The sequence below is a fragment of the Mastigoproctus giganteus genome, chromosome 13 (genome assembly GCF_048544385.1).
Source record: "Mastigoproctus giganteus isolate SK-2022 chromosome 13, ASM4854438v1, whole genome shotgun sequence".
Classification (NCBI taxonomy): Eukaryota; Metazoa; Arthropoda; class Arachnida; order Uropygi; family Thelyphonidae; genus Mastigoproctus; species Mastigoproctus giganteus.
The window spans coordinates 151,415,986-151,442,043 of NC_143587.1; the positions used below are offsets into that span (position 1 = coordinate 151,415,986).

At 38.4% G+C, this 26,058-nt stretch overlaps 1 protein-coding gene across 5 annotated transcripts in view; it reads left to right on the forward strand.

Moving 5' to 3' along the window:
- The window catches only part of Pfrx (6-phosphofructo-2-kinase/fructose-2,6-biphosphatase), a 345,736-nt gene that overhangs the window by 118,345 nt on the left and 201,333 nt on the right, over positions 1–26,058 (forward strand). For all 5 annotated transcript variants that reach the window (XM_090387942.1, XM_090387944.1, XM_090387940.1 and 2 more), the window contains exons 6-7: positions 10,948–11,131; positions 18,860–18,933. In XM_090387942.1, coding sequence (XP_090244068.1) covers positions 10,948–11,131; positions 18,860–18,933 — 258 coding nt within the window. The remainder of the gene's footprint in view (positions 1–10,947; positions 11,132–18,859; positions 18,934–26,058) is intronic.

Below are 26,058 nucleotides of genomic sequence, written 5' to 3' on the forward strand. Positions count from 1 at the left end.
AGCTTATGCAGCATCAGCCAAAAAAAAAAAAAAAAAAAAAAAAAAAAGTAACATAAATAAATAAAAATAACCACTTCCACTTCACCCCTCTGTTCGTTCGAAATACCTGTCCAGCTGAGCCTTAAACTTATTTAGGCTATCAACTTCCACGACAAGGGATGGAAGTCTGTTCCACCCACCAACCACCCGCTGGCTAAAGGCAAATTTCCGCACATCTATCCTACATCTGTCTTTCCTCAATTTGAATTTATGCCCTCTCAGGTGATTTTTCTGAGCTAGAGGAAGAATCCCATCAGCATTGAGCATGCTCAAACCATTCAAGGCTTTGTACACCTCTATCAGATCACCCCGCTGGTGCCTAGTTTCCAGACACTGTAATTTGCAAAACTTAAGCCTTTCTTCGTAAGAGAACCCCTTTGTCCCATTCACCAATCTAGTTGCCCTTCTCTGTACTCGTTCCAGCAGCTCTACATCCTTCCTGAAATGAGGCCTCCAGGCCTGTATACAGTACTCTAGGTGTGGCCTGACCATTGCCTTATACAAGGGAATAATCACCTCCTTATCCCTGCTAGAAAAATTTCTATATATCATTGACAATACACCATGAGCTACTCTTGCAGCTCGTCTGCACTGCTCAGAGAACTTCATATCTGCCTGCACCACCACCCCCAGGTCCCTTTCATTCTCTACCACTGTCAGTGTAGTACCACAGAGTTGATACGTTGCTCTGGGGTTGCTGTTTCCCATATGTAGTACTTTACATTTGTCAATGTTAAACTTCATTTGCCACCTCGAAGCCCATCTGCTCAACCTTTCCAAATCCTGTTGCAGCAGCATAGTGTCAGTAGTGTCCTTGACAACCCTGCCAACCTTTGTATCGTCTGCAAACTTGGACATTAAGCCTGATATACCATCATCAATATCATTTATAAATACAGAAAACAATAAAGGCCCCAATACTGAACCCTGAGGGACTCCACTAATAACATTAGTCCACGATGAGCAGTGTCCATTGATTACCACTCTCTGTCTTCTCCCCCTCAACCACCCCTTTATCCATAGCAGCAACTTGCCTCCAATGCCACACTGCTCCAATTTGTGCAGCAGTCTTCCATGTGCAACAGTATCAAAAGCCTTTCTAAGATCCAAGTATATAATATCAAAGTTATTCCCTGCATCCAGTTCTTTTGTGACTGCATCATAGTATCCAATCAAATTGGTCAGGCAAGACTTCCCTTTAACAAAACCATGCTGTGTCCTAGCTATAACTGAAGTCTTGTCTAGATGATCCTGCAGTGCTTCTTTCACCAGTGCCTCCATTAATTTTCCGGGAACAGAAGTTAAACTCACAGGTCTATAATTACTTGTGTCAGCCTTTGATCCCCCTTTGTGAATTGGGGTCACATTTGCACATCTCCAGTCAATGGGTACCTCCCCTGAGTCCAAGGAAGCTCTCATAATTATGCCTAAGGGTTTGCTTACCTCCTTTGCTGCCTCCTTTAATATAACTGGATAGATCCCATCCACCCCAGGTGCCTTTCTTGTGTTTATCTTCAACAATTTCTCCTCCACTTTGCTCTCAGTTATTACAAGATTCTCTAGCTTACTGCTAGAGTTGAATACACCTCTGGCATTCCCCTTGCTGAATAACTCCTCATGTGTGAATGTCGATGCAAAATATTCATTTAGTTTGTTAGCTACCCGAGCAGGGTCATCAACAGTTGACCCATCGATCTCAAGTGGACCAATCTGATTCATCCCCTTCCTTCTAGAGTTTACATAAGTAAAGAACTCTTTGCTGTTTTTCTTCGCATCCCTTGCCAAGGATCTCTCGTAATCTGCCTTCGCCTGCCTAACCTCCTTTGTAACTTGGTTACAGATCAACTTGTATCTATCATAGGCATCCGTGTCACGTGTTAATTTGTATGTATCCCATGCATTTTTCTTCTCTGCCATATGCCTCATTAGTTCATCTGACAACCATTTAGGACTAAACCTTGAACAATATTTCTTAGTTGGTATGTAAAGCCTAGTAGCTTCCACGATAAGTTCTTTGAATGCTTCCCATTTTGAATTTGCTGTTGGCAATATCATCAGTTGATCCCACTGTATAGAATTTAAATACTGTCTCAGTCCATTGTAGTCGCCTTTACGAAAGCAATACCCCTTCCCTTTACCCCTAATGGTAGTTACCTCTTTGAGTAACTCCCACTTCAGCACACTGTGATCACTGCCACCAAGTGGTTCATTTATCTGCAGATTCTGAATGCATGAAGAATCACTACTGATAATCAAATCAAGAGTATTACTCCCTCTAGTTGCCTCCCGAACATGCTGATGTAGAAAACAATCATCCAATAAATCCACAAAAGCCTTGCTACTGTGTGAGTGACCAGCCCCCAAATTCCAGTCAATATCTGGGAAATTAAAATCCCCCATTATAAGACTCTCTGATTTACTGGCCCACTCTATTTCTCCGAACAGTTTCTTATTATACTCATCAGAGTCATTAGGCCTATAGCACACTCCTACTCTCAATTTTGATCTCCCAATGCTTATGTCACACCAAACTGACTCGACACTGCACTGTCCAGCGATGTCGACTGGCTTCACTTCCTTGGATTTTATGTGTTTCTTAATTAATAGCATAACCCCTCCTCCCTTCCTATCCTGTCTATCCTTTCTGTACACATTGTACTCCCCAAATTCCAGTTCTGCATTTCTTATATCTGTGTGACACCACGTCTCTGAAATCCCCACAATATCTGCCTTTGATGTTTTGAGCAATACCTCAAATTCATCAAATTTATTTACTAAACTCCTAGCATTGGTGTACACACAAGTATACATGCACCTGTTCTTTTTCTTAGCTACCCTAACACAACCCATGTGTTTACTTGTACCCCAATGATTCCCAGCAGTCTCTGAAATATCCTGCATCTTATTTTCCAGGCTGCGGCTCATTCCAATAGAAGCAGTGCAAGAATCACTTTCACCTCTGCCAGTGGCTACTGTTAATCTATTAGTCCTTGTATCCCCCCAATCTAGCAGTTTTCCGACCCACCTAACATTGCCTCGATAGCATCAGCAAACATTCTTGCACCCTTTCTATTTAAGTGTATCCCATCCCTGTAGAAGCAGTCTCTCCTGTTAACAAGTACAGACCAGGCTGAAAAAAATTCTACCCCTTGAGCCCTGCACAATCTTTCCAGGGCCGAATTGATTGACAGGGCTCTCATCATATACTCCCTCCTATCGTGTTGTTATATCACCTTCACCTTCACCTCTGCCTACGGCTACTGTTAAACTATTAGTCCTTGTATCCCCCGAAGCTATCAGTTTTCCGACCCACCTAACACTGCCTCGATAGCATCAGCAAATATTCTTGCACCCTTTCTATTTAAGTGTATCCCATCCCTGTAGAAGCAGTCTCTCCTGTTAACAAGTACAGTCCAGGCTGAAAAAAATTCTATCCCTTGAGCCTTGCACAATCTTTCCATGGCCGAATTGATCGACAAGGCTCTCATCATATACTCCCTTCTATCGTGTCTGGGCAGAATTGCAGACACTTTCAAATTCAAACCTAATTCACGGCTATTTTTCAACAGTGACCTGTACTTGTTAAGTAATTCTGCCGGTCTCCTACTCTTAATATCATTAATGCCAACGTGTACAACTATATCCCCTTTTGTGCCCCTAAAAGATGATATCTGCTCTACAACGTCATCTTGCTTTGCCACTGGCAGACATACCCTGGTCCTGTTCCACCTATCCTTTTTACAAAGGATGTTTCCCGTTTCCCTGACAATAGAGTCACCAACAACTACTAGTTCCTTTGGGACCAGCGCAATCTGCCTTTGGGGTGCCGCTGTGTTGCGTGATGACCAAATGCAAGCTCTGGCATTGATGTGGGCAGCTGAGAGCCTGATGGGCCCCTCAATTTAGATCCTTCGAGGGCATCCACCCTGTCCTTCAAACTCTCATATAGGCCCATAACAACGCTGAGTTGTCGCCTGATTTCCTTACACTCCTTACATCGCGCACACACAAAGACATCCCCTATGGCAATATCATGTTCCGTTCCAGATAGTTCGGCAAACATTTCACAAGTTGCACATTTTTTTAGGCTGTGATGCATTGGAGAATCCCCCCCCCCCCCGCAGTTCTCCTCCAAGTCACAGCACTCCTGCCACTTTGTGCCCATTGCTTTGCTGCTCTAGTTTGGGGCATGATATTTTAAATTAATAAGATCAATAAATTAAATTAAATTAGATGTCAATACTACGCTATCTAATAGAAACAGTGAAGCGTATTACTGTTTCTATATAATTATACGTTAGAGCTACCTAGCTACCTCAATTAAAAATTTGAATTCCCTATCACTATATACAAAAACAATGCCTGCAATATTCGAACGAAATAACGGTTTTATAAAGTATTACGTATATCTACAAAAACTGTTTATATAAATTAAAATAAAAATAACCAGCGTAATTATAACTATAAGACTACGTATTAAGTACAATATAAAATAACAATTATGTAAATAAAAAGCAAACACTTATCATTTTTTTCGGAGCCTGTAACTCGCAGCTGTATTTTCTAAAGAGAGTCAGCGCCCTCCTCGCAGGTCGGCTGCTAGTTAGCACACCGGACCGAACCTATTGGTAACTCTCTAGGAGGCTTCTGGATCAGCTAGTGTATAATCTTGCTACCTCTACTCTGCCAGATAGTGACTGGAGGGAGTCCGAATAGTGTGTATGCGGGGGCATTGTCGAGGCCACATTATGTCAAGGATCTGGGTATATTCTTACCATGTGTACGAAACATTTCATTACTTCATACAGCATGTCCCACTCACTTTTTCTTACTATTGAATACACCATGAATTGTGAAACTAATAGAGCAAGCTTATCTGCGAAAAGATCTAAACCTCCCAAGCACTTCCTAATTCATTTCACAAATATACGTGGTCTCAATTCTAATCTCAACGATGTCCATTTCCACTTGCAGTCTGCCAAACCCCATGTACTTTTTCTGACAGAATCTCAGTTATCGGTTGATTCAAGTACTGCTCATCTCAGATGCCCAAATTATTCGCTGTATGATTCCTTTCGCCTCAAAGGTGGTACTTGTGCATATGTCCGTTCTGATATTCCCTGTCAGAGACTTGGTAATTTGGAATCTCCTCTCTTTGATCTTCTCTGGCTTAAAATCTCTCTACCTCATTGTGTCAAATTCATCTGTTGTCTGTACCAACTCGCAATTCTCCCAACTCGCTAATCACTTGGAGCTCTTTGACTTCCTCTCTTTGCAACTTGACTTTCTCCAGTCCAACTTTCCTAATAGTGAGGTAATTTTCCTTGGTGATTTTAATGTTCACAATTCCAGCCGGCTTCCGTTTTCTAGTCACACCGATCCAGCTGGTCGAGAAGCTGAGGCTTTTGCAATTACTAATGACCTTGCACACAGTGTTCATTTACCTACAAGAATACTGGACAATCCTAATCATTATGTCCTAATCATTTGCCTTTAGCCAGCGGGTGGTTAGTTGGTGGAACAGACTTCTATCCCTTGTAGTGGAGGTTGATAGCCTAAATAAGTTTAAGGCTCAGCTGGACAGGTATTTTGAACGAACAGAGGGGTGAAGTGGAAGTGGGTTTTTTTTTTTTTTTTGGCTGATGCTGCATAAGCTTGCTTTCTTGCATCAAATGCCTCTACTAATGCTAAATGCTAATGCTAAAATCATACAGCCAATACACTTGATCTTTTTCTCACAAACAACCGTTCTAAGTACACGGTTGAAGTGAGAGGTTCTTTAGGCACTTCAGATCACAAATTGGTGATTGTCTATTCTCCAATGGAACCTTTATCTCATGGCTATTCCCAACCTCGAGTTGTTTGGCATTACAAGAATGCAAATTGGGATGAGCTGCAAGACTTCTTTTCTTCTTTTCCCTGGTCGGATTACTGTTTCAAAACGTCTGATGTCAACGTTTGCCCAGATCGTGTCAGTGAAATTATTCTTGCAGGAATGGAATCCTTAATCCCACACTCCACTTTAAAATCTCGTCCTCTATCTAAACCTTGGTTTTCCAATAAATGTGTTAAGGCTGTTCAAGAGAAGAATGTTGCATATTTTAATTGGCTCGTTTCTAATTTTTCAGTTTCAAATTCTGCATATACCAAAGCTCGCAACAATTGTAAAGCAGTTATTAATCAGTCCAAACTAGAGTTCGAACAGGCTAAGAGTAGAAAACTTGCTTCTTGATCTAATGGTAGCCGAGCATTCTGGTCTCTTGCCAAAGCAAGAGACCAGAATTGGCCACAACTTTTGCCCATCTCTGTTACCACCTCTATCCAAACCAGATGGTTCTGTTGTCACTTCAGCCAAGGATAAAGCTGACCTGCTAGCATCCCATTTTTCTTCCAACTCATGTATTAATGATCTTGGTAAAACACCTCCCACCATTCCCAACACACTCCATTCAATGCCTCTTGTAGTCTTCCGTCAAAGTGATGTCAGAAGGATTTTGAAGAATCTTGATGCTAAGAAAGCTCCAGGTCCCGAGGGTATTTCTCCACTTCTTCTCAAAACCTCTGCTCCTGAACTTACTTCTATTGTTTGCCGCCTTTTTTCACTTTCTTATTCCAAAGGTGTTTTTCCTTCTGCTTGGAAATTTGCCCATATCCAGCCAGTTCCTAAAAAGGGTGACAAATCCCTCCCATCCAGTTATCATCCCTTTGCAATTACTTCTACTCTTTCTAAAGTAATGGAGAAATCAATTAAACGTGAACTCTTAAACTACCTAGAAACCTTCCGTCTGATCAACGATCGCCAGTATGGATTCCGTCAGTGTTCAATCCACTCGTGATATTCTGGCTTATGTTGCCCATTTATGGACTAATTCAATGGAAAGGTTCTGTGAAACACAAGTAGTTGCTCTTGATATCTCAAAGGCTTTCGTGTTTGGCATAAAGGTCTTCTAAACAAGCTTCCATCTTATGGTTTGCCAAATGTTTTTAGTAATTGGTTATCCAGTTTTCTCTCTGATCGTTCACTGAGGGCGATGGTAGATGGTTCTCTGTCTTCTAACTTCTCCACTAATGCCGGTGTCCCCCAAGGTTCAGTTCTTTCCTCCACTCTTTTCCTCTTGTATATTAATGACCTTCTTCCATTGACTGGAAATCCTATCCATAGTTTTGCCGATGATAGCACATTGCATTCCACTTTCCATTTTGAGAAACCTTGTCCTGCTGAATGAGCTTCAACTTCTCGAAAATCTGCTACCAATTCCTTAAATGCTGATCTTCAGGTAATTCTCCAGTGGGTAAAGACAACTTAGTTGATTTCAACCCTTCTAAAACTCAGTCTTGTCTTATATCTTGCAAAAAGGATTCTTCTGCTCCTATGCTTATCTTTAGTGACACTCTGATTTCTAGGCAAAATGATATCTCTTTTGGGGATTACCCTGACTTCTAATCTCTCTTGGCAGAAGCACATTACAAATATTGCTTCCTCTGCCTCTAAAAAAACTTGGTTTTCTCTTTCGCTCTTGGCGTTACTTTTCTTCCAAACAGCTGCTCACTCTGTATAAATCACAAATCTGCCCTACCATGGAATATTGTTCCCATATCTGAGGTTGTGCCCCCAAAACCTCTCTCGAGCTTTTTGATTCCATTCAGAAGAGGGCAGTTAGGTTAATTAATGATTCATCTCTAACAGAGTCTCTCCACTTGCTGTCTCATAGAGGTAGTTTCTGCTGCATTCCTCTTCTGCAGATACTTCCATGGGCACTGTTCTTCTGAATTGGCTTCTATAATTCCCACTGTCTCTTTCAAAACAGTCTGAACACATGCCGCCACCAGCCAACATACATTTACTGTCCAACTCCAAACTCAGAGCCAACTTCTCATCTTCCTCGTTTATTCATTCAACTGCCGTTTTCGGGAACAGCCTTCCTTCATATGTATTTCCTGAAAATTACAGTCTACAGAAATTCAAGTCCAGTGTCAACAAATATCTTCTTTCGTCTTCTCAACCTCCAACCCAAGCACAGTACTAAGTACTATAGGTTCTAATACCTCATGTTTGTGGTTTACATAAAAAAAAAAAAAAAAAAAAAAAACAGTTCACTAGCTAAAAGAAAACTTCCTACAATCCAATTTTAACCTCCCCCCTTCATGATTTGAATTTATGGCACCTAGTTTTATCATGGGCATCCTTTTGCTAATCCCACACTCCCCCCTTCATGATTTGAATTTATGGCACCTAGTTTTATCATGGGCATCCTTTTGCTAATCCCACACAAATCAAGAATAACCTTTTCAAGAAGCTCCTGTTTTTTTTTTTTTATTTAGTTGTGGCCTTCATATTTAGTTAGTTTTCCAAGTCACTTTAAAATTTCTTTTTACGGTGTGATTTATGACCTTATCTCTTCCTCTACAACAAGCAAATGTTCAATAAACCATCAATAAGATACTATAGATCATCCTTGCTATCTGTCTGAACTTGTTGTAACCACTGGTATTGTATTTTGTTTTTAATTCGTTCCACAAAGTGTATAAGTTATTTCGGGGTTGTTATTCCACATATATGCCATATTCTGATTTTGTCAGATTCTGAGGAAGAATGGTAGAAATTGGTTAAAAAAAAGCTAAAGGAAAGCTGTGATAGGTTCATGATATGAATATTGAGAAAACAAAGGTTATGCAAGTGGTAAGGGAAAGTTGAGTTAAATATTAAAATTGGAGGAGAGAAAATAGAACAGGTGAGAGAGTATGGATGTTAAAAATGATGAAAGAAGCAAAGGCATCAAGAGAAATAAAAATAGCAATGGATGGGGAAAGCTTTTGAGAAGTGAAGAAGAAATATGTGAAAGATTAGGAATTGCTATAAAGTAAGTTGTCTGGTATAGATTGTGATACTTTATGGAACAAAGGCATGGACACTGAGAATGGAAGATATGAAAAAATTGGAAAGTTTCAAAATATAAATATACAGGAAGATGGAAGAGATAAGATGGGTTGATAAAGTAAGAAATTAGGTTTTGAGAAAGTTGGATGAGAAGAGATATTTGACTAAAATATTTGAAAGGCAGAAAATAAATAGGATTGGACACGGGAAGCTGATTTAGGAGATGGGGGAGATGAAGAGGAAGGTTGAAGATAGGGAGGTATGTACAGGAATTGGAGGCTTAAATTCGTGCATCAATTGCAGCTTGTATGGGAATAGGTGTAAATAGGTTCTCAAAATGCATCTCAGTTGGGATTACCGAGAACATCACTGAGGCGCATTTTGAGAACCTATTTACACCTATTCCCATACAAGTTGCAATTAATGAATGAAGTTTAGTCAACAGCTAGATTTCAGTGCTTACAATATGCTTTGTAATAATTGGCTAAAGAAAATGAATTCATTCACAAACTGATGAGTGATGAAGCTCATTTTCATTTAAATTGTTATGTTGGTAAGCAAAGTTGCAGATTTAGGGGTATCAGTAATTCAAGAATAGTACAACAACAAATGCAACCACTTCATTGTACAGTGTGATGTCCAAAAAGACATTGGTCGTTAATTCGAGAACAAAGATTGTACTCCTGTCAGTGTAAATCGCGACCGATACTGGGCCTTGATTAGAAATCTTATGTCCAACACTTTGGGGAAATCCAACAGTGTGGTTCCAACAAGGTGTTGCAACACACACATACTTCTTGAGACACTGTGTCCTTTAAGATCAATTTTTGGCAAATGCACAATCTGAAAAAATTCTGCCTTTAATATGGCTTCCACATTTGCCTGATTTATCCCCAGATTTATTTAAATGGGGGCTGTCTCAAGGAATGTGTTTATATGAATAAACCAGCATCCATAGAGGCATCCGAGATGAAATTGATGGTTTAGAACCTGAAGTTTTGAGAAATGTTATGTTAAATGCACTCAAAAGAGCACATCTTTGTGAAGCCGAAAGTGGGGTCACTTAAGTTATGTATTTTTCATAATTTTTAATAATTATTTCATTAAATAAATTAATGTTCTCATTTTGTTTCTTGTCTTTTTACTCAATTTTGAAAAATTTATAGGCCTTACAAATCCTTTCACGACGTTTAGCCCACCCTGTAGAAATGGTTATTGAGCATACACTTGGACTTGCCCTTGGTAGAGCACTGAAGAAAGGATTCAACTTGTGGAGCATTGCTTAGTATTGATAATTAACCATGCTGCTGATCTTTACATCATCTGCTAATTGCAACTTAATGACCTCTATCCTTTCATTAAAGTCAAGTTAGAAAAATCAGTAACAATAGTGGCCCCATAACTGATCTTTGTGGTACTACACTTTTTTTTGTTAGTTAGGTCTGAAGAATAATTATAACACTCTGCCTTGCTGCCACCATCTAAGAATCTTGCTTGTGATCCCAACATGTTCCAGTTTATATAGTAACCTTTCATTTGACTCAGTCAAATGAAAGGTTACTATATAAGCTGGAACATGACTCAGTCCCACAATAAAATTCTTATTGTTGGACTCAGCGAAATGCATTTCTAAAATCCAGATAAACAATGTCAAAGTTATCTTCTGCATTCAGCTAACTAGGTATTAACTGAATGTAAGAGATTAACAATACCATGTTATGTATCATTCAAAGTTCCATTTCTATCTAAATGTCCTGTATTGCATCCTTAATCAATGCTTCATGATTTTACCTGCCACTGAAGTTACTTATTTCATTCTTAGAACTGTCCAAAAGAAAATTTCCTCAAGGACTATGGCTTTTCAAAAATTTTTATACGTTGATTGAAAGTGCAGCTTCATTTCATAGATGAATAATAAAATGTTTTCTTTAATTTAGTTCTCCTGAGTAGCTTCTTTAGAGTAGTTGTGTGTCAAATATTTTATAAATTACGATTTATTAATGGCTGTCATTGTTTTATGTATTATTTAGGAAGTTAAAATTCACAGTCCTGACTACAAGGATAGCAACAAAGAAGAAGCACTCAGGGATTTCATTCAGAGAATTGAACATTACAAACTTGCATATCGTGCGTTGGATGAAGAAAAGGAGCATGCTTATTCATTTATGAAAATATTTAATGCTGGAGAGAAAGTCCTAGTCCATCGACATCAAGGTGAGTCGATGAACAGAAAATTGTTAGATTTGAGAATACATTTATTATTTTTTTTTATTTATTTATATATTTTTTGCATTTTCGACATTTTGGCTTTACATTTTATTCTGACTTGTTGCTTAAAGTCTCCATATGTTAATGCAAAATGAATAATATTAATTAAACCAAATGTTATCTAGTGAATTTTATTATTTCGAAGTATTGCAATCAAATTTACAATGTTACAGAATAATAATATGCAATAAAGCTTGTTTAATCAGTATTACTCCTTTTTCACAACAAAGAACCGTTTTCCTCTTGATTACAGATGCCTGATCAGCTTTTTGAAAGTCATAAGTTGGTGCCTATACTGCGGTCTTTGGACAAAACAAGTCTTTTGCAGTAAACAACAATCCCATATGCCTATAACAACCTAACATATGTTAGCTGTGACTACGTACCACTATATTTAAAAAAATAATTATTAATATACTTGCATGGTTAGTTTAATATTTTTTGTGCTGTGTTGTTTTTACCTCAAATATAAAAGGGGTCATGGTTCCTATCTTATAGGAGAATGGTCTATGTCTGAAAAAAGATAAATGCTGGTCTAGAGGATTCTTTGATTTCACCATACAATAATCAGGAAAATTCATGAAAAAAACATTAAAGAGCAAGTTCAATGATGATGTACAGTAAATTGTATTTATAGGTTTTGCAATTATCTTGACCTTGAAGTGAAAGCAGGAGTGCTCGTGGAATACCTTTTAAAGCGGGGGTCGGCAACCTGTGGCTCTTTAACTTTTAGCCCACATGATGCACAATTTGAAATGGGGTTAGAGGACCTAAAAATCAAGGACATGTGGAGTGCAAGACTAAAAATGCCTTAAAACTGAAATTGAGGATTTGGAGAGGCAAAAGGCTGCCCTTGCAATTCTACACAAATGGATGGTAATAGATGAGTTGAAAATGCAAGACCAAAACAATTTGGTCTTGCATTTTCAACTCATCTATTGCCATCCATTTGTTTGATGAGTTGAGTAGCTTACTGGACATATATAAATTTGAAAATATTTGCATTTGGACTTCTCAGTTTTCAGTTCAGTGTATTCCTACAGGCATATATTTTCGAAAAAGAACTATTTTTGAAAATAAATCAAGAAACCGTCTGAACAATGCGAGTCTCTCAGCATGTTTAAAGATGAAAATTACAGCATATTCTCCTGATGTTGAGAAACTTTCTTAAGAAGTTCAGCAGCAAAGGTCACATTAATTCGTACCTAATTGAATTTTTTTTTTTTTTTTTTTTTTTTTCAGTATTAATAAATAATATTCATTATTTATTAAAACTGAAACTCTATTCCATTTCTTAAACCCCCTCCTCCTCCTTTCAGCTTGAGCTGGAATGCTGCTCTTCGGATTCTCTTTTTAATTAGATCAAAAATGGCTCTTCACTCAAAAAAGGTTGCCAACCCCTGCTTTAAAGCAATCAGAGGCCACAAATGCATATGTACCATTAAAAAACGGATGCATAATGAGCTAGCCAGCTTAATAGAATTTAAAAATAGGTTGCATTGGAAAGTTTCAGAGCAATGAAGAGTATTGAAGCCTCTAACTGCTACACGATGATTTATAATGGTATCACAGAAAAGGTTAGATTGGCAAAGGTTGATTATGAGAAATCACTGGCTAATACAACAAGATGTTTTTCATGTATGTGAACACAAAGAAGAAAATAATGAATTAGATTGGACCATTGCATAACGATTCAGGAAAGTTTCAGATAACCCAGCTGGTGTGGATGAATTGAATACATCAGTCTTTACAGAAAAACAAAGATGGTCAGGAAAAGCTGTGAATGAAGCTATAATTAACAACTTTATGATTACAGAAGACTAGTAAAAAATACTTTAAAACATAAAGGCAGATAAGGTAACTGATGGCATATATCTAGAAATTTTGAGGGAGGTGAGGAACAAGAGCAAGCGAGCGAGCATTGGACTCAGAGGAGATTCCTTTTGATTAAAGAAATACCCAGCATATTGACAACAACTAAAGGCCAGTATCAGTGTCTTTTTTTTTTTTTTTTTTTTTTATGTGTAAACCCCAAACACGAGACATATTAGAACCTATAGTACTTAGTACCGTGCTTGGGTTGGAGGTTGAGTAGATGAAAGAAGATATTTGTTGACATTGGACTTGAACTTCTGTTGACTGTAATTTTCAGGAAATACGTATGAAGGAAGGGTGTTCCAGAAAATGGCAGTTGAATGAATAAACCAAGAAGATGAAAAGTTGGTTCTGTGAGTTTGAAGTTAGAGAGTAAATGGATGTTGGCTGATGGCGGCACGTGTTCGGACTGTTTTGAGAGAGCGGAAATTATAGAAGCCAATTCAGAAGAACAGTGACCATGGAAGTATCTGTAGAAGAGGCATGCAACAGAATCAGTGCATCTATGAGACAGCAAGTGGAGAGAGACTGTTAAAGATGAATCATTAATTAACCTAACTGCCCTCTTCTGAATGGAATCAAGAAGCCTGAGAGAGAGAGGGGGGAGGGAGGGAGGGAGGGAGGGAGGGGGGAGGGGTTTAGGGGCACCACCCTAGATGTGGGAACAATATTCCATGGCAGGGCGGATTTGCGATTTATACAGAGTGAGCAGCTGTTTGGAAGAAACGTAATGCCGACAGCGAAAGAGAAAACCAAGTTTTTTTTAGATGCAGACGAAGTAATATTTGTAATGTGCTTGTGCCAAGAGAGATTAGAAGTCAGGATAATCCCCAAAAGAGATATATCATTTTGCCTAGAAATCAGAGTGTCACTAAAGATAAGCATAGGAGCAGAAGAATCCTTTTTGCGAGATATAAGACAAGACCGAGTTTTAGAAGGGTTGAAATCAACTAAGTTGTCTTTGCCCCACTGGAGAATTACCTGAAGATCGGCATTTAAGGAATTGGTAGCAGATTTTCGAGAAGTTGAAGCTGATTAAGCAGGGCAAGGTTTTTCAAAATGGAAAGTAGGATGCAATGTGCTATCATTGGCAAAACTACGGATAGGATTTCCAGTCAAAGGAAGAAGGTCATTAATATACAAGAGGAAAAGGGTGGGGGAAAGAACTGAACCTTGGGGGACACCGGCATTAGTGGAGAAGTTAGAAGACAGAGAGCCATCACCCTCAGTGAGTGATCAGAGAGAAAACTGGATAACCAATTACTAAGCCGACCGGGCTAGCCGAGTGGGTAAAGTACCTGCCTGGCAACCCAAAGGTCGCGGGTTCGATTCCCGTCTCGGGCTTGGATCAAAGTACTGCAAAAACCTTGGGAGGTGCAATATGGCCACAGAAGCCGATGCGCCAACAACTACCAAATCAAAAAAAAAAAAAAAAAAAAAACCAATTACTAAAAACAGTTGGCAAACCATAAGATGGAAGCTTGTTTAGAAGACCTTTATGCCAAACACGATCGAAAGCCTTTGAGATGTCAAGAACAACTACTTGTGTTTCACCGAACCGTTCCATTGAATTAGTCCATAAATGGGTAACATAAGTCAGAATATTACCAGTGGATAGACACTGACGAAATCCATACTGGCGATCGTTGATCAGACGGAAGGTTTCTAGGTAGTTTAAGAATTGGCGGTTAATTGATTTCTCCATTACTTTAGAAAGAGTAGAAGTAATTGCAATGGGACAATAATTGGATGGGAGGGATTTGTCACCCTTTTTAGGAACTGGCTGGATATGAGCAAATTTCTAAGCAGAAGGAAAAACACCTTTGGTATAAGAAAGTGAAAAAAGGCGGCAAAGAATAGGAGTAAGTTCAGGAGCACAGTTTTTGAGAACAAGTGGAGAAATACCATTGGGGCCTGGAGTTTTCTTAGCATCAAGATTCGTCAAAATCCTTCTGACATCCTTTTGACGGAAGACCACAGGAGGCATTGAATGGAGCGTGTTGGGAATGGTGGGAGGTGTTTTACCAAGATCATTAATACATGAGTTGGAAGAAAAATGGGATGCTAGCAGGTCAGCTTTATCCTTGGCTGAAGTGACAACAGAACCATCTGGTTTGGACAGAGGTGGTAGCGGAGATGGGCAAAAGTTGTGGCCAATTCTGGTCTCTTGCTTTGGCAAGAGACCAGAATGCTCGGCTGCCATTAGGGCAAGAAGCAAGTTTTCTACTCTTAGCCTGTTCAAACTCTTGTTTGGACTGATTAATAACTGCTTTAGAATTGTTGTGAGATTTGGTGTAGGCAGAAAATGAAACTGAAGAATTAGAAAAGCCAATTACGATATGCAACATTCTTCTCTTGAACAGTCTTAGCACATTTATTGGAAAACCAAGGTTTAGATAAAGGATTAGATTTTAAAGTGGAGTGTGGGATAAAGGATTCCATTCCTGCAAGAATAATTTCACTGACATGATCTGAGCAAACATTGACATCAGAAGTTTTGAAACAGTAATCTGACCAAGGAAAAGAAGAAAAGAAATCTCGCATGTAATCCCATTTTGCATTCTTGTAATGCCAAATGACACGAGGTTGGGAATAGCCATGAGATAAAGGCTCCATTGGAGAAGAGACAATCACCAAGTTGCGATCTGAAGTGCCTAAAGGACCTCTCACTTCGACCGTGTACTTAGAAGGGTTGTTTGTGAGAAAAAGATCTAGTTTGTTGGCTGTATGATTAGGATTGTCCAGTATTCTTGTAGGTAAATGAACAATCTGTGCAAGGTCATTAGTAATTGCAAAAGGCTCAGCATCTCGACCAGTTGGGTTAGCTGGAGTTGTGAACATTAAAATCACAAGGAAAATTACCTCACTGTTAGGAAAGTTGGACTGGAGAAAGTCAAGTTGCAAAGAGAGGAAGTCAAAGAGCTCCAAGTGATTAGTGGAGTTGGGAGAATGGTAGAGACAACAGATGAATTTGACACAATGGGGTAGAGAGATTTTAAGCCAGAGAAGATCAAAGAGAGTAAATTCCAAATTGCCAAGTCTCTGACAGGGAATATCAGAACGGATATATGCACAAGTACCACCTTTGTGGCAAAAGGAATCATACAGCGAATAATTTGGGCATCTGAGATGAGCAGTAGTTGAATCAACGGATAACTGAGATTCTGTCAGAAAAAGTACGCTGGGTTTGGCAGACTGCAAGTGGAATTGGACATTGTTGAGATTAGAATTGAGACCACGTATATTTGTGAAATGAATTAGGAAGTGTTTGGGAGGTTTAGATCTTTTTCGCAGATAAGTTTACTCTATTAGTTTGACAATGCATGGTGTATTCAATAGTAAGAAAAGGGGGGGGGGGGACATGCTGTATGAAGTAATGAAATTTTTGGATATGGCGTACATATGGTAAGAATATATCGAGATCATTGACATAACGAGGCCTCAACAATGTCCCCCGCATGCACACACTACTCGGACTCCCTCCAGTCACTATCCGGAAGAGTAGAGGTAGCAAGATTATACACTAGCTGATCCGGAAGCCTCCTAAAGAGTTACCAATAGGTTCAATCTGGTGTACTAACTAGCGGCCGGCCTGCAAATACCATTTTAGAGCTGTACCCTCGAAATATAAGGAAGATTGGATCTCACCGTGATGTTCATCAAGCGAGATGCCTATAAAACCTCTTGTTTTCCTTTTGCCCACAAATAATTTGTCTCTGGCTTTTTGTAAGTAATAAGTTGGCAGCTATGCCAGAACATAAATAGCCAGTCTCTGTGTGGCAGAGTTGAAAACCGGTTTGTAGCAGTTTCTGCCCAGTTGTGCTAAGTGGTCAGTCACTCAGCACAAATACCATAACATGACACTATACTATGATACATATACAATTTGTAAATTGATTTGTCTTTACCGAGTATGATACTTCACACTTGCACTTTGAGTTTGTCTTTGTCAGGCTGGAACGGTCTACGAAATAATAATAATAAAACTATCCTTTTTGCACACATTGTACTTACCATATTCAAATTCCACATCATGTATATCTGAGTGGCACTAAGATTCCAGTAACCCTGTGATGTCTGCATTTCATGATGTAACCAGCTCTTCCGATTTGATTATATTTCTAGCATTAGAGTTCATGTATGGGTATGTGTGCACCTGTGTTTGGTGATAGTAACCCTAACATAGCCCATAAAGCGAAGTTAGTTAGTTTTTTTGCTAAGTCTGGAGTTGAAATGGTAATGGATATCAACTAGTTGATGGATGTTCCTTGTCTTGTTTCAAAGAAAAGGTGAAAAAAATTGGCCTTCACAGGTGTATTAATGGAGATTTTTACAGGAAAGACATGTAGCTTAAAACTTAAATGTATAATTTATTGGTAAACAACCGTATTGCCGTATTTTATTATAAAATGTATATTTTATATTAAAATATGTCTAAGCTAGGGAATGGAATGAGTTTGTGAGGAATCATTAACTTGATTATTTCAATTTGGATATATTCTATTATAAGTTCGAGAGGTTTGCAGATGCTGCCCTAGATATGAGAATCACTGCAGCTTAAAACTCTCCTCATTATAGCAAAAGGGTTTATGTACAAAATCTGTTTAAAAAGGTTTGGTGAATATTGCAAAAATTTTATTCAATATAAATGTTTGCATTCTTTGAATTTTTGCCGGAAGATACTTATACCATGGCTCAAATTTCTGTAGATTGTAATGTTTGGGAAGTATATACAGAAGAGGATTGTCCCAAGGAACAGATGTAGAAGGGAGAAATAAAAAGTTTTGCGAGTTTACAGTTGAAATGGATATTGACTAGTTGTGGCATGCGTTTGGTCTAATATGGAAGAAAGGGTTAGAACTACAGATGTTAATTCAGAAAAACCATACCCATGCTTTGTTACCTTGTATTTTAATTTCTTATTGGAATGAAAACAAATATTCCATTATTTCCAAATCCATGAAACATACTTTGCTCCATCATGATAAGGACAGTTTATGATTTATGCAGTTTACGATTCAGTGGCTGTTCAGAAGAAAAGTAACACTGAAAATGAAAAGGCAATTCTTAATGAATATTTTCCTGGAAGTTTCATTTCCCATCATTTTTTACATGATCTGTATGCTTGTTGGCCTTAAACAACAGTGGATTTTTTGATTATGGGGGACATTTCAAGTCCAGAGATATCCCCATAACAAGAATAGCTTTAATCAAAGAGATAACAAACATTTCTGGGGAAATATTCTCCATTGGTCAATCAGCTGTGTGTTATACAGTTGACATTGTGTTGCCCCTATCAATGGAATGTTGTAAAGTTTGCACTAGTAATGAAATTTTCTGGCATTAATTTTCCTCCCCCCTCCTATTTGCCATAATATAATAGTTGTTTTATTTATTCTTTTCTGTCTTAGTAATAGTTATTCAACCTGGTTGGCACTAACTTAAACTTTGAATGAACAAATATGTAACTTCAATGCATAACAGGAATATTCCACAGTTTCAACATTTTCCACAAATACTGTGAGAAATATTAGATCTTGAACTCAAGAAATTGTTTTATTCACTAAAACTAACTTTTTTGCATTTTTAATTCCTTAGTATTACTGAATAAATATTATAGGCTTCTTAACTAAAATTTGATGGAAATATAAAAAATCAAAGGTTTGGTTTAAGATTTTATTTTATTTTTTTTTTGTTATTATACTGATGGGTTAAAAAACTTCACTATAAAGTCAACTTAAATTCTATATTTTAATCATATCTCTTAAAGCCATTTTTAGTTGCAGTTTATGTCTATAGGTCACATTCAAAGCCGTGTTGTGTATTATTTAATGAATATCCACATAATTCCAAGATCCATATATTTGACAAGGGTAAGTTTTTCATGTTTTTTGCTTTTTCCTGATATAAAGAGTTCATTTTATTACTGTAGCTAGAATTGCTTTTAATCTATCTGGCAAGCAAATAATTCATTTTTAACATATAAAATTTACATGTTTTTTATAATGCTTAATAAAATTCACTCCAAATGATTGCCGAACATTCCCCCCCCCCTCCATTCAAAACACTCCTGTTTTTGGCAGTTGGCCATTCCTCTCCACTGGTGACATGTGGTGCAGTGAGAGCCAATAAATGTGATACTGCAGGTTCATGGCATGCAGGATCGACATGGGACAAAGAAGGGAATAATTTTTGGGCATCAGTTGATGGATGGGACTATTATAGAAACTCAGACTGTTGTGGGCTGTTTGCAGCTTGCTGTAGTTAAGGTGTTCCAAGAGTAGATAGTAAGCAAAGCAACAGTTGCTGGACCAGTGGCTGGCACCTAATAGCTGACCATGGACTTTAACCAAAGGATGGCCAAATGTGTTTCCAAGAACATGAACCAACAAATCCTCTGTATGGGTTACTGGAGTAGTCTTGTCAAGATACCCATGGTCACAGCAACCTGTCCCTAATGCCATCTAAAGTTTGAATATGAACAGCTTCGTTGGACCATTGACAACTAGAAAAAAAGGTTCCTTCTCTGATGAATTCCATTCTCTGCTATGCCGTTGGACAGCAGGTGCTGAAAAACTTAAGTGAGGAATCACTCCAATATCCTGGTTCAGCAGGTGGCAGTAGTGTTTTGGTATGGGGAATGTTTTCCTGGTGATATCTCTCTCTCTCTCTCTCTCTCTCTCTCTCTCTCTCTCTCTCAACTTTAGGTCATACTCTGAATGCTAAAAACTACCTATCCACTTTGACTGAAAGAACATCCCTACATGGTCTTCCCGGATGGCACAGATGTTCCAGTAGGATAATATGCCCTGCCACAGTGTCAGTATTGTTCGAGAGTGCTTCACCAGACACAAATGTGATTTCCAGATTGCTATCTTGGCTGCCAAATTCACTGAATATAAATCCCATAGAACATCTCTGTGATTATGTGGATTGGCACATATGACATTTGGATCCTCCACTATGGGCTTTAGATATTATTTGGGACATAATTTTGGCAACATGGTATGCCCCATCTCCTGCAACATTCAGAGACCTTATATCTCTCTCTCTCAACTTTAGGTCATACTCTGAATGCTAAAAACTACCTATCCACTTTGACTGAAAGAACATCCCTACATGGTCTTCCCGGATGGCACAGATGTTCCAGTAGGATAATATGCCCTGCCACAGTGTCAGTATTGTTCGAGAGTGCTTCACCAGACACAAATGTGATTTCCAGATTGCTATCTTGGCTGCCAAATTCACTGAATATAAATCCCATAGAACATCTCTGTGATTATGTGGATTGGCACATATGACATTTGGATCCTCCACTATGGGCTTTAGATATTATTTGGGACATAATTTTGGCAACATGGTATGCCCCATCTCCTGCAACATTCAGAGACCTTATATCTCTCTCTCTCAACTTTAGGTCATACTCTGAATGCTAAAAACTACCTATCCACTTTGACTGAAAGAACATCCCTACATGGTCTTCCCGGATGGCACAGATGTTCCAGTAGGATAATATGCCCTGCCACAGTGTCAGTATTGTTCGAGAGTGCTTCACCAGACACAAATGTGATTTCCAGATTGCTATCTTGGCTGCCAAATTCACTGAATATAAATCCCATAGAACATCTCTGTGATTATGTGGATTGGCACATATGACATTTGGATCCTCCACTATGGGCTTTAGATATTATTTGGGACATAATTTTGGCAACATGGTATGCCCCATCTCCTGCAACATTCAGAGACCTTATATCTCTCTCTCTCAACTTTAGGTCATACTCTGAATGCTAAAAACTACCTATCCACTTTGACTGAAAGAACATCCCTACATGGTCTTCCCGGATGGCACAGATGTTCCAGTAGGATAATATGCCCTGCCACAGTGTCAGTATTGTTCGAGAGTGCTTCACCAGACACAAATGTGATTTCCAGATTGCTATCTTGGCTGCCAAATTCACTGAATATAAATCCCATAGAACATCTCTGTGATTATGTGGATTGGCACATATGACATTTGGATCCTCCACTATGGGCTTTAGATATTATTTGGGACATAATTTTGGCAACATGGTATGCCCCATCTCCTGCAACATTCAGAGACCTTATAGAACCACACTTGCTGTTAGGTTGGTAGTCATAATATTTTGACGTTAGTGAGTGTCAAGTAATTTCTTCAGACTAATAGGACTAAGCTTAGACCTTTTGTAGGTTCTTATTACTGAACCTTAATTTCCAGTTATTCACTGCACTTTTCAATTAATTAATGTGCTGAAAAGGATTCTGAATGCCTAATTTTGAAAATGGATAAATATTTTGTGGACAGTTACTGTTATATAGAAAGTGCAAAATGGTAAGATGATGGAACATGGCAGAGAAGAAAAATGCATGGGTTACATATAAATGATCAGGTGCTACAGAAGCCTATAGCAGTTATAAACGTGCCATCCGTTAAATCATTAAAGAGGCAAGCGAAGCCAGTTTACTAAAGTCTCTGGTAAAGCACGTCAAGAAAGGCATCAGAGAATTCTTTACTTCTTAACAGTAGAAGGAAGGGGTCGAATCACATTGACCCACTTGATGTCGATGGTTTAACTGTTGATGAACTTGTTCAGATTTGCTGACAGGCCGAATATTTTGCAACTACATTCACACACTAGGACTTCTTTAGGGAAGTAATGCCAGTTTATCGAGCTCTAACAGGGAGCTGAATGATTTACTGATAACTGTGAGGAAAGTGGAGGAGAAATTGAAGTTAAACATAAAAAAGGAATCGAGGTGGATGGGATCTATTCCATATTAAGGGAGGTAGCAAAGGAGATAAGCAAACCCTTAATATTCAGGTGCCATAATTATAAGAGCATTTTTGGATTCGGGGGTGGAGTAGGATCAAAGGACCATCTAGACAGGAGTACAGTTATACTTCAGTCACAGCATGGATTTTTACGGGGAGAACTTGTCTGACCAATTTGGATACTACGATGGAGTGACAAAGCAACTGCATGCGAAAAATAATTTTGATATTATATACTTATTTCAGGAAAGCTTTTGATACTGTTGCACATAAGATTACTGTACAAATTGGAGCAGTGTGGCATTAAGGGAAAGTTGTAGCTGTTGATAAAGGGATGTTTGAGTGGAAGAAGACTGATTTTTTTATCAGTGGACACTGGTATTTGTGGAATGTTTTTAGTGCAGTCCCACAGGGTTTGGTGCAGAGCCCATTGTTTTTTCTGTATTTATTAATGATATTGATGAGGTATATCGTGTTTGCTGTCTGAGTTTGCAGATGATACAAAGGTTGGCAGGATAGTTAATGACAATAATGAAGGTATGTTGCTGCTACGAGATCTAGAAAAATTAAGCTGATGGGCTGAGAAATGGCAATTGAAGAGCAACATTGACAAATGTAAGGTACCGCATACGGGTAGTAGTGATTGTGGAATAACATCAAATGTGTGGTAATACGCCCAAGGTACTGGAAAATGATGATCTGAGGGTAATTGTGCAGTCTGATATCAAGTTCTCTGAGCAGTGAAGACAGGTTGCTAGGACAGCTCATTCATTTTTCTAGCAGGGATAAGGAGGTGATTATCCCATATTGTATAAGGCAGGGTCAAGCAACATCCTGAGTACTGCATAGGTCTGGAAGCTACAATTTAGGAAGGATGTAGAGCTGCTGGAACAGGTACAGAGAAGGGCAATGAGATTGGTGAAGGGAACAAAGAGATGCTCCTGCCAAGAAAGGTTTCAGTTCTGCAAATTGCAGCATCTGGAAACTAGGCACCTGCAAGGTGTTTATTGAAATGTTTAAGGCTTTGAATGGCTCGAGCAAACCTAAATGGTGATGGGATTCTTTCTCTTGCTCAGACTATGCACACGGGAGCATAAATTCAAATTGCAGAAAGATAGTTGCAGAATAGATGTGTGGAAGTTTGTTTTTGCCAATGGGTGGTTGATTGCTGGAACAAGCTTATATCCTTGTTGTGGAAGTGTGAGTAGTTTGAATAAATTCAAGGAAGAACTAAACAAACTATTGAAGAAGATGGATAAGTGAAATGAAATTTTTTTTTTTTTTTTTTTTTTTTATGATCCTGTATAAGCTTGCTTTCTTTTTCATTTACCACTGTTTATACTAATTAATGCATGTCATTAAAGTTTTGAAGCATGAGTATACATGTTGGCTGTCTGGATTGCCTGTATCCCAGCCAATTAATTTTTACTAATTTGTTAATTCTAGGTAGATAGTGATAATGAAATTCTTTGGAATCCCTTAATAAACCTGTCATACCAGATTTCCAAATAGCATTCACTGTTTGTTTCAACCATCTTTTTAAAAGTACTCAAATGTGATAAATACTGGGTTGTGAAATATCTTGTAGGACTGAAGTAATTAATAACAGGTTAAATCAAAGTAGATAACTAGAATAATGTATTTCTGTTGTAGTAATTACAAACATGAGAAACTATGTTCACAATAAAAATTATAAACAGGTTACTGACACAGCTGCTGCCACACAAGCAGGATTATCTTTATTGTATCTTAACTTGATAATCAAACAGTTTTTACAGACAGTAATGTTAATTTCTTGAGTAATTCTTTAGTGGAAACTAAACTGCCTTTGAAAATCAGGTTTTGAAATAACTTTGTGCCTTACGTGTGGGCTTGAACATAAGTTACTTTTTATCAGAATTATACTTGTCTATGGTTGATCAGGTTCTTTTAAATCCTTTTGTCCAACTTGTGTACTGGGAAAGTATTTAGATGATGTACTCTGCATGACATTGCCAATTTATATACACGGTGTTATAGTGGCATGTGATGCAAGAAAGCAAGCGTATGAGCTTATGTAGCATCAGCCAAAAAAATTCGCACAACCATTCCTTCTAAAAATTTTTCCAGTTCCTCCTTGAATTTATTTAAGCTATCAACTTCCACAATGACAGATTGAAGTTTGTTCCAGCAATTAACCACCTGCTGGCTAAAAGAAAATTTCTGCACATCTATTCTACAGCTCTTTCCTCAATTTGAATTTATGCTTCCTTAGGTTCGTAATCTGAGCAAGTGGAAGAATCCCATCAGAATTCACAGTGATCAACCCATTAAAGGACTTGTACACCTCAATCAGATCACCTCGCAGGTGTCTAGTCTCTAGCCGTTGCAATTTTCACTTAAGCTTCTCTTGGTTAGAGGACCCCTTCGTACCCCCTCACCAATCTTGTTGCCCTTCTCTGTACATTCTCAAAAAATCTACATCATTTCCTAAAATGAGGCCTCCAGACCTGTACGCAGTATAAGTACTGGAATGGCCTGACCATTGTATACAGAGGGACAATCACCTCCTTCTCCCTGCTAGCAAAATTGCTATATATCATTGACAAAACCCCATGACTTGCTCTGTCAGCTCATCTGCATTTCTCAGAAAACTTCATATCTGACTGCACAATTACTGAAAAGTCTTTTTCATTTTCTACCACCCAAAGTGTAGTACCACACATGGTACATTTCTCTGGGGTTACTTCTACCCATATGCAGTACTTTGCATTTGTCAATGTTAAACGTCAGTTGCCACTTCTCAGCCCATCTTTCCAAATTTTCTAAATCCTGTTGCAATAGCCCACTGCCATTACTGTCATTAACAACCTTTGTATCATCTGCAAACTTCGACACTAAGCCTTATATACCTTCATCAATATCATTGATAAATATAAAAAAAAGGACAGTGATAGTTAATGTTAGTGGGACTCCACTAACATTAGTCCACGAAGAGCCATTTCCACTCAACCATCATTTTATCCATTGTAGCATCATCATCATCAGCCATTTTCAATCCACTGCAGGATGAAGGCCTCTCCAGCAACTTTCCAGTTCCTTCTGTTTTGAGCACTGGCCATCCATTTACTACCCACAAACTCATGAATTTCATCTATCCATCACCGCCTTTGTCTTCCAGTTTTTCTTCTAGCTCCTCATGGATACCATTCTGTTATTTTATTAGTCCATCTGTCATCATGTCTTCGAGCTATGTGTCCTGCCCAAGACCATTTTAGTTCTTTTAGTTTTGATAAGAATGTCCTTTACTTGAATTTGCTGCCTAATCCATGTGTTCTCTTCTTATCTAACAGTCTGATTCCCAATATAATTCGTTCCATTCTTCGCTGTGTAGTTCTCAGCTTCTCTTCCATTCTTTTGGTGAGTGCCCAAGTTTCACTTCCATAAGTCATGGTGGGGAGTATACATTGGTTCATTATTTTACGTTTCAGACAAACTGGGATATTGCTCTTCAGTATGTGACTATATTTCCTGAATGCTATCCATCCAAAATTTATTCTTCTCTTGACTTCCAGCCATTTATCATTATTACAGCTAATAACTTGTCCCAGATAAGTATGACTCCACTTTTTCAATTACTGCTCCTTCAATCATTATTTCCCTTTCTGTGGCATACTTGTTCATCATCACTTTTGTTTTAGCCATATTCATCTTTAGTCCAAAATCCCTACTAACTGTGCATAACTGATTAAGATTTTCCTCTAATTGGGATCGGGGCTTATGACCACAATGTCAACTGCAAATCGTAAATGGTTTAGGTACTCTCCGTTCACATTGACTCCTTTATGCGACCAGTCTAATCTTCCTCAAGGGCAGCATAAACAGTTTCGGAGATATTGTGTCTCCTTGTCGAACTCTTTTCTGATTTTAAATTTCCTACTGTCTTTGTCTAGTCTAATAAAGGAGGTAGCACTCTCATATATTTTCTTCAAAATCATATGTGGGATATCTATGCCTTGTCTTTTCAGTGCCCGAAACATTGCCTTATGCTGTATGGAGTCAAATGCCTTTTCATAATCCACAAATGCCAGGCATAATGGTGTTTTATATTCATTTGCTTTCTCCATTAGCTGTGATATTATGTGAAGGTGATCCATAGTTGAGAATCCTGTCCTAAAGCCAGCTTGCTCTTTCGGGTGATTCTCATCAAGTATTCTTTCTAATCTGT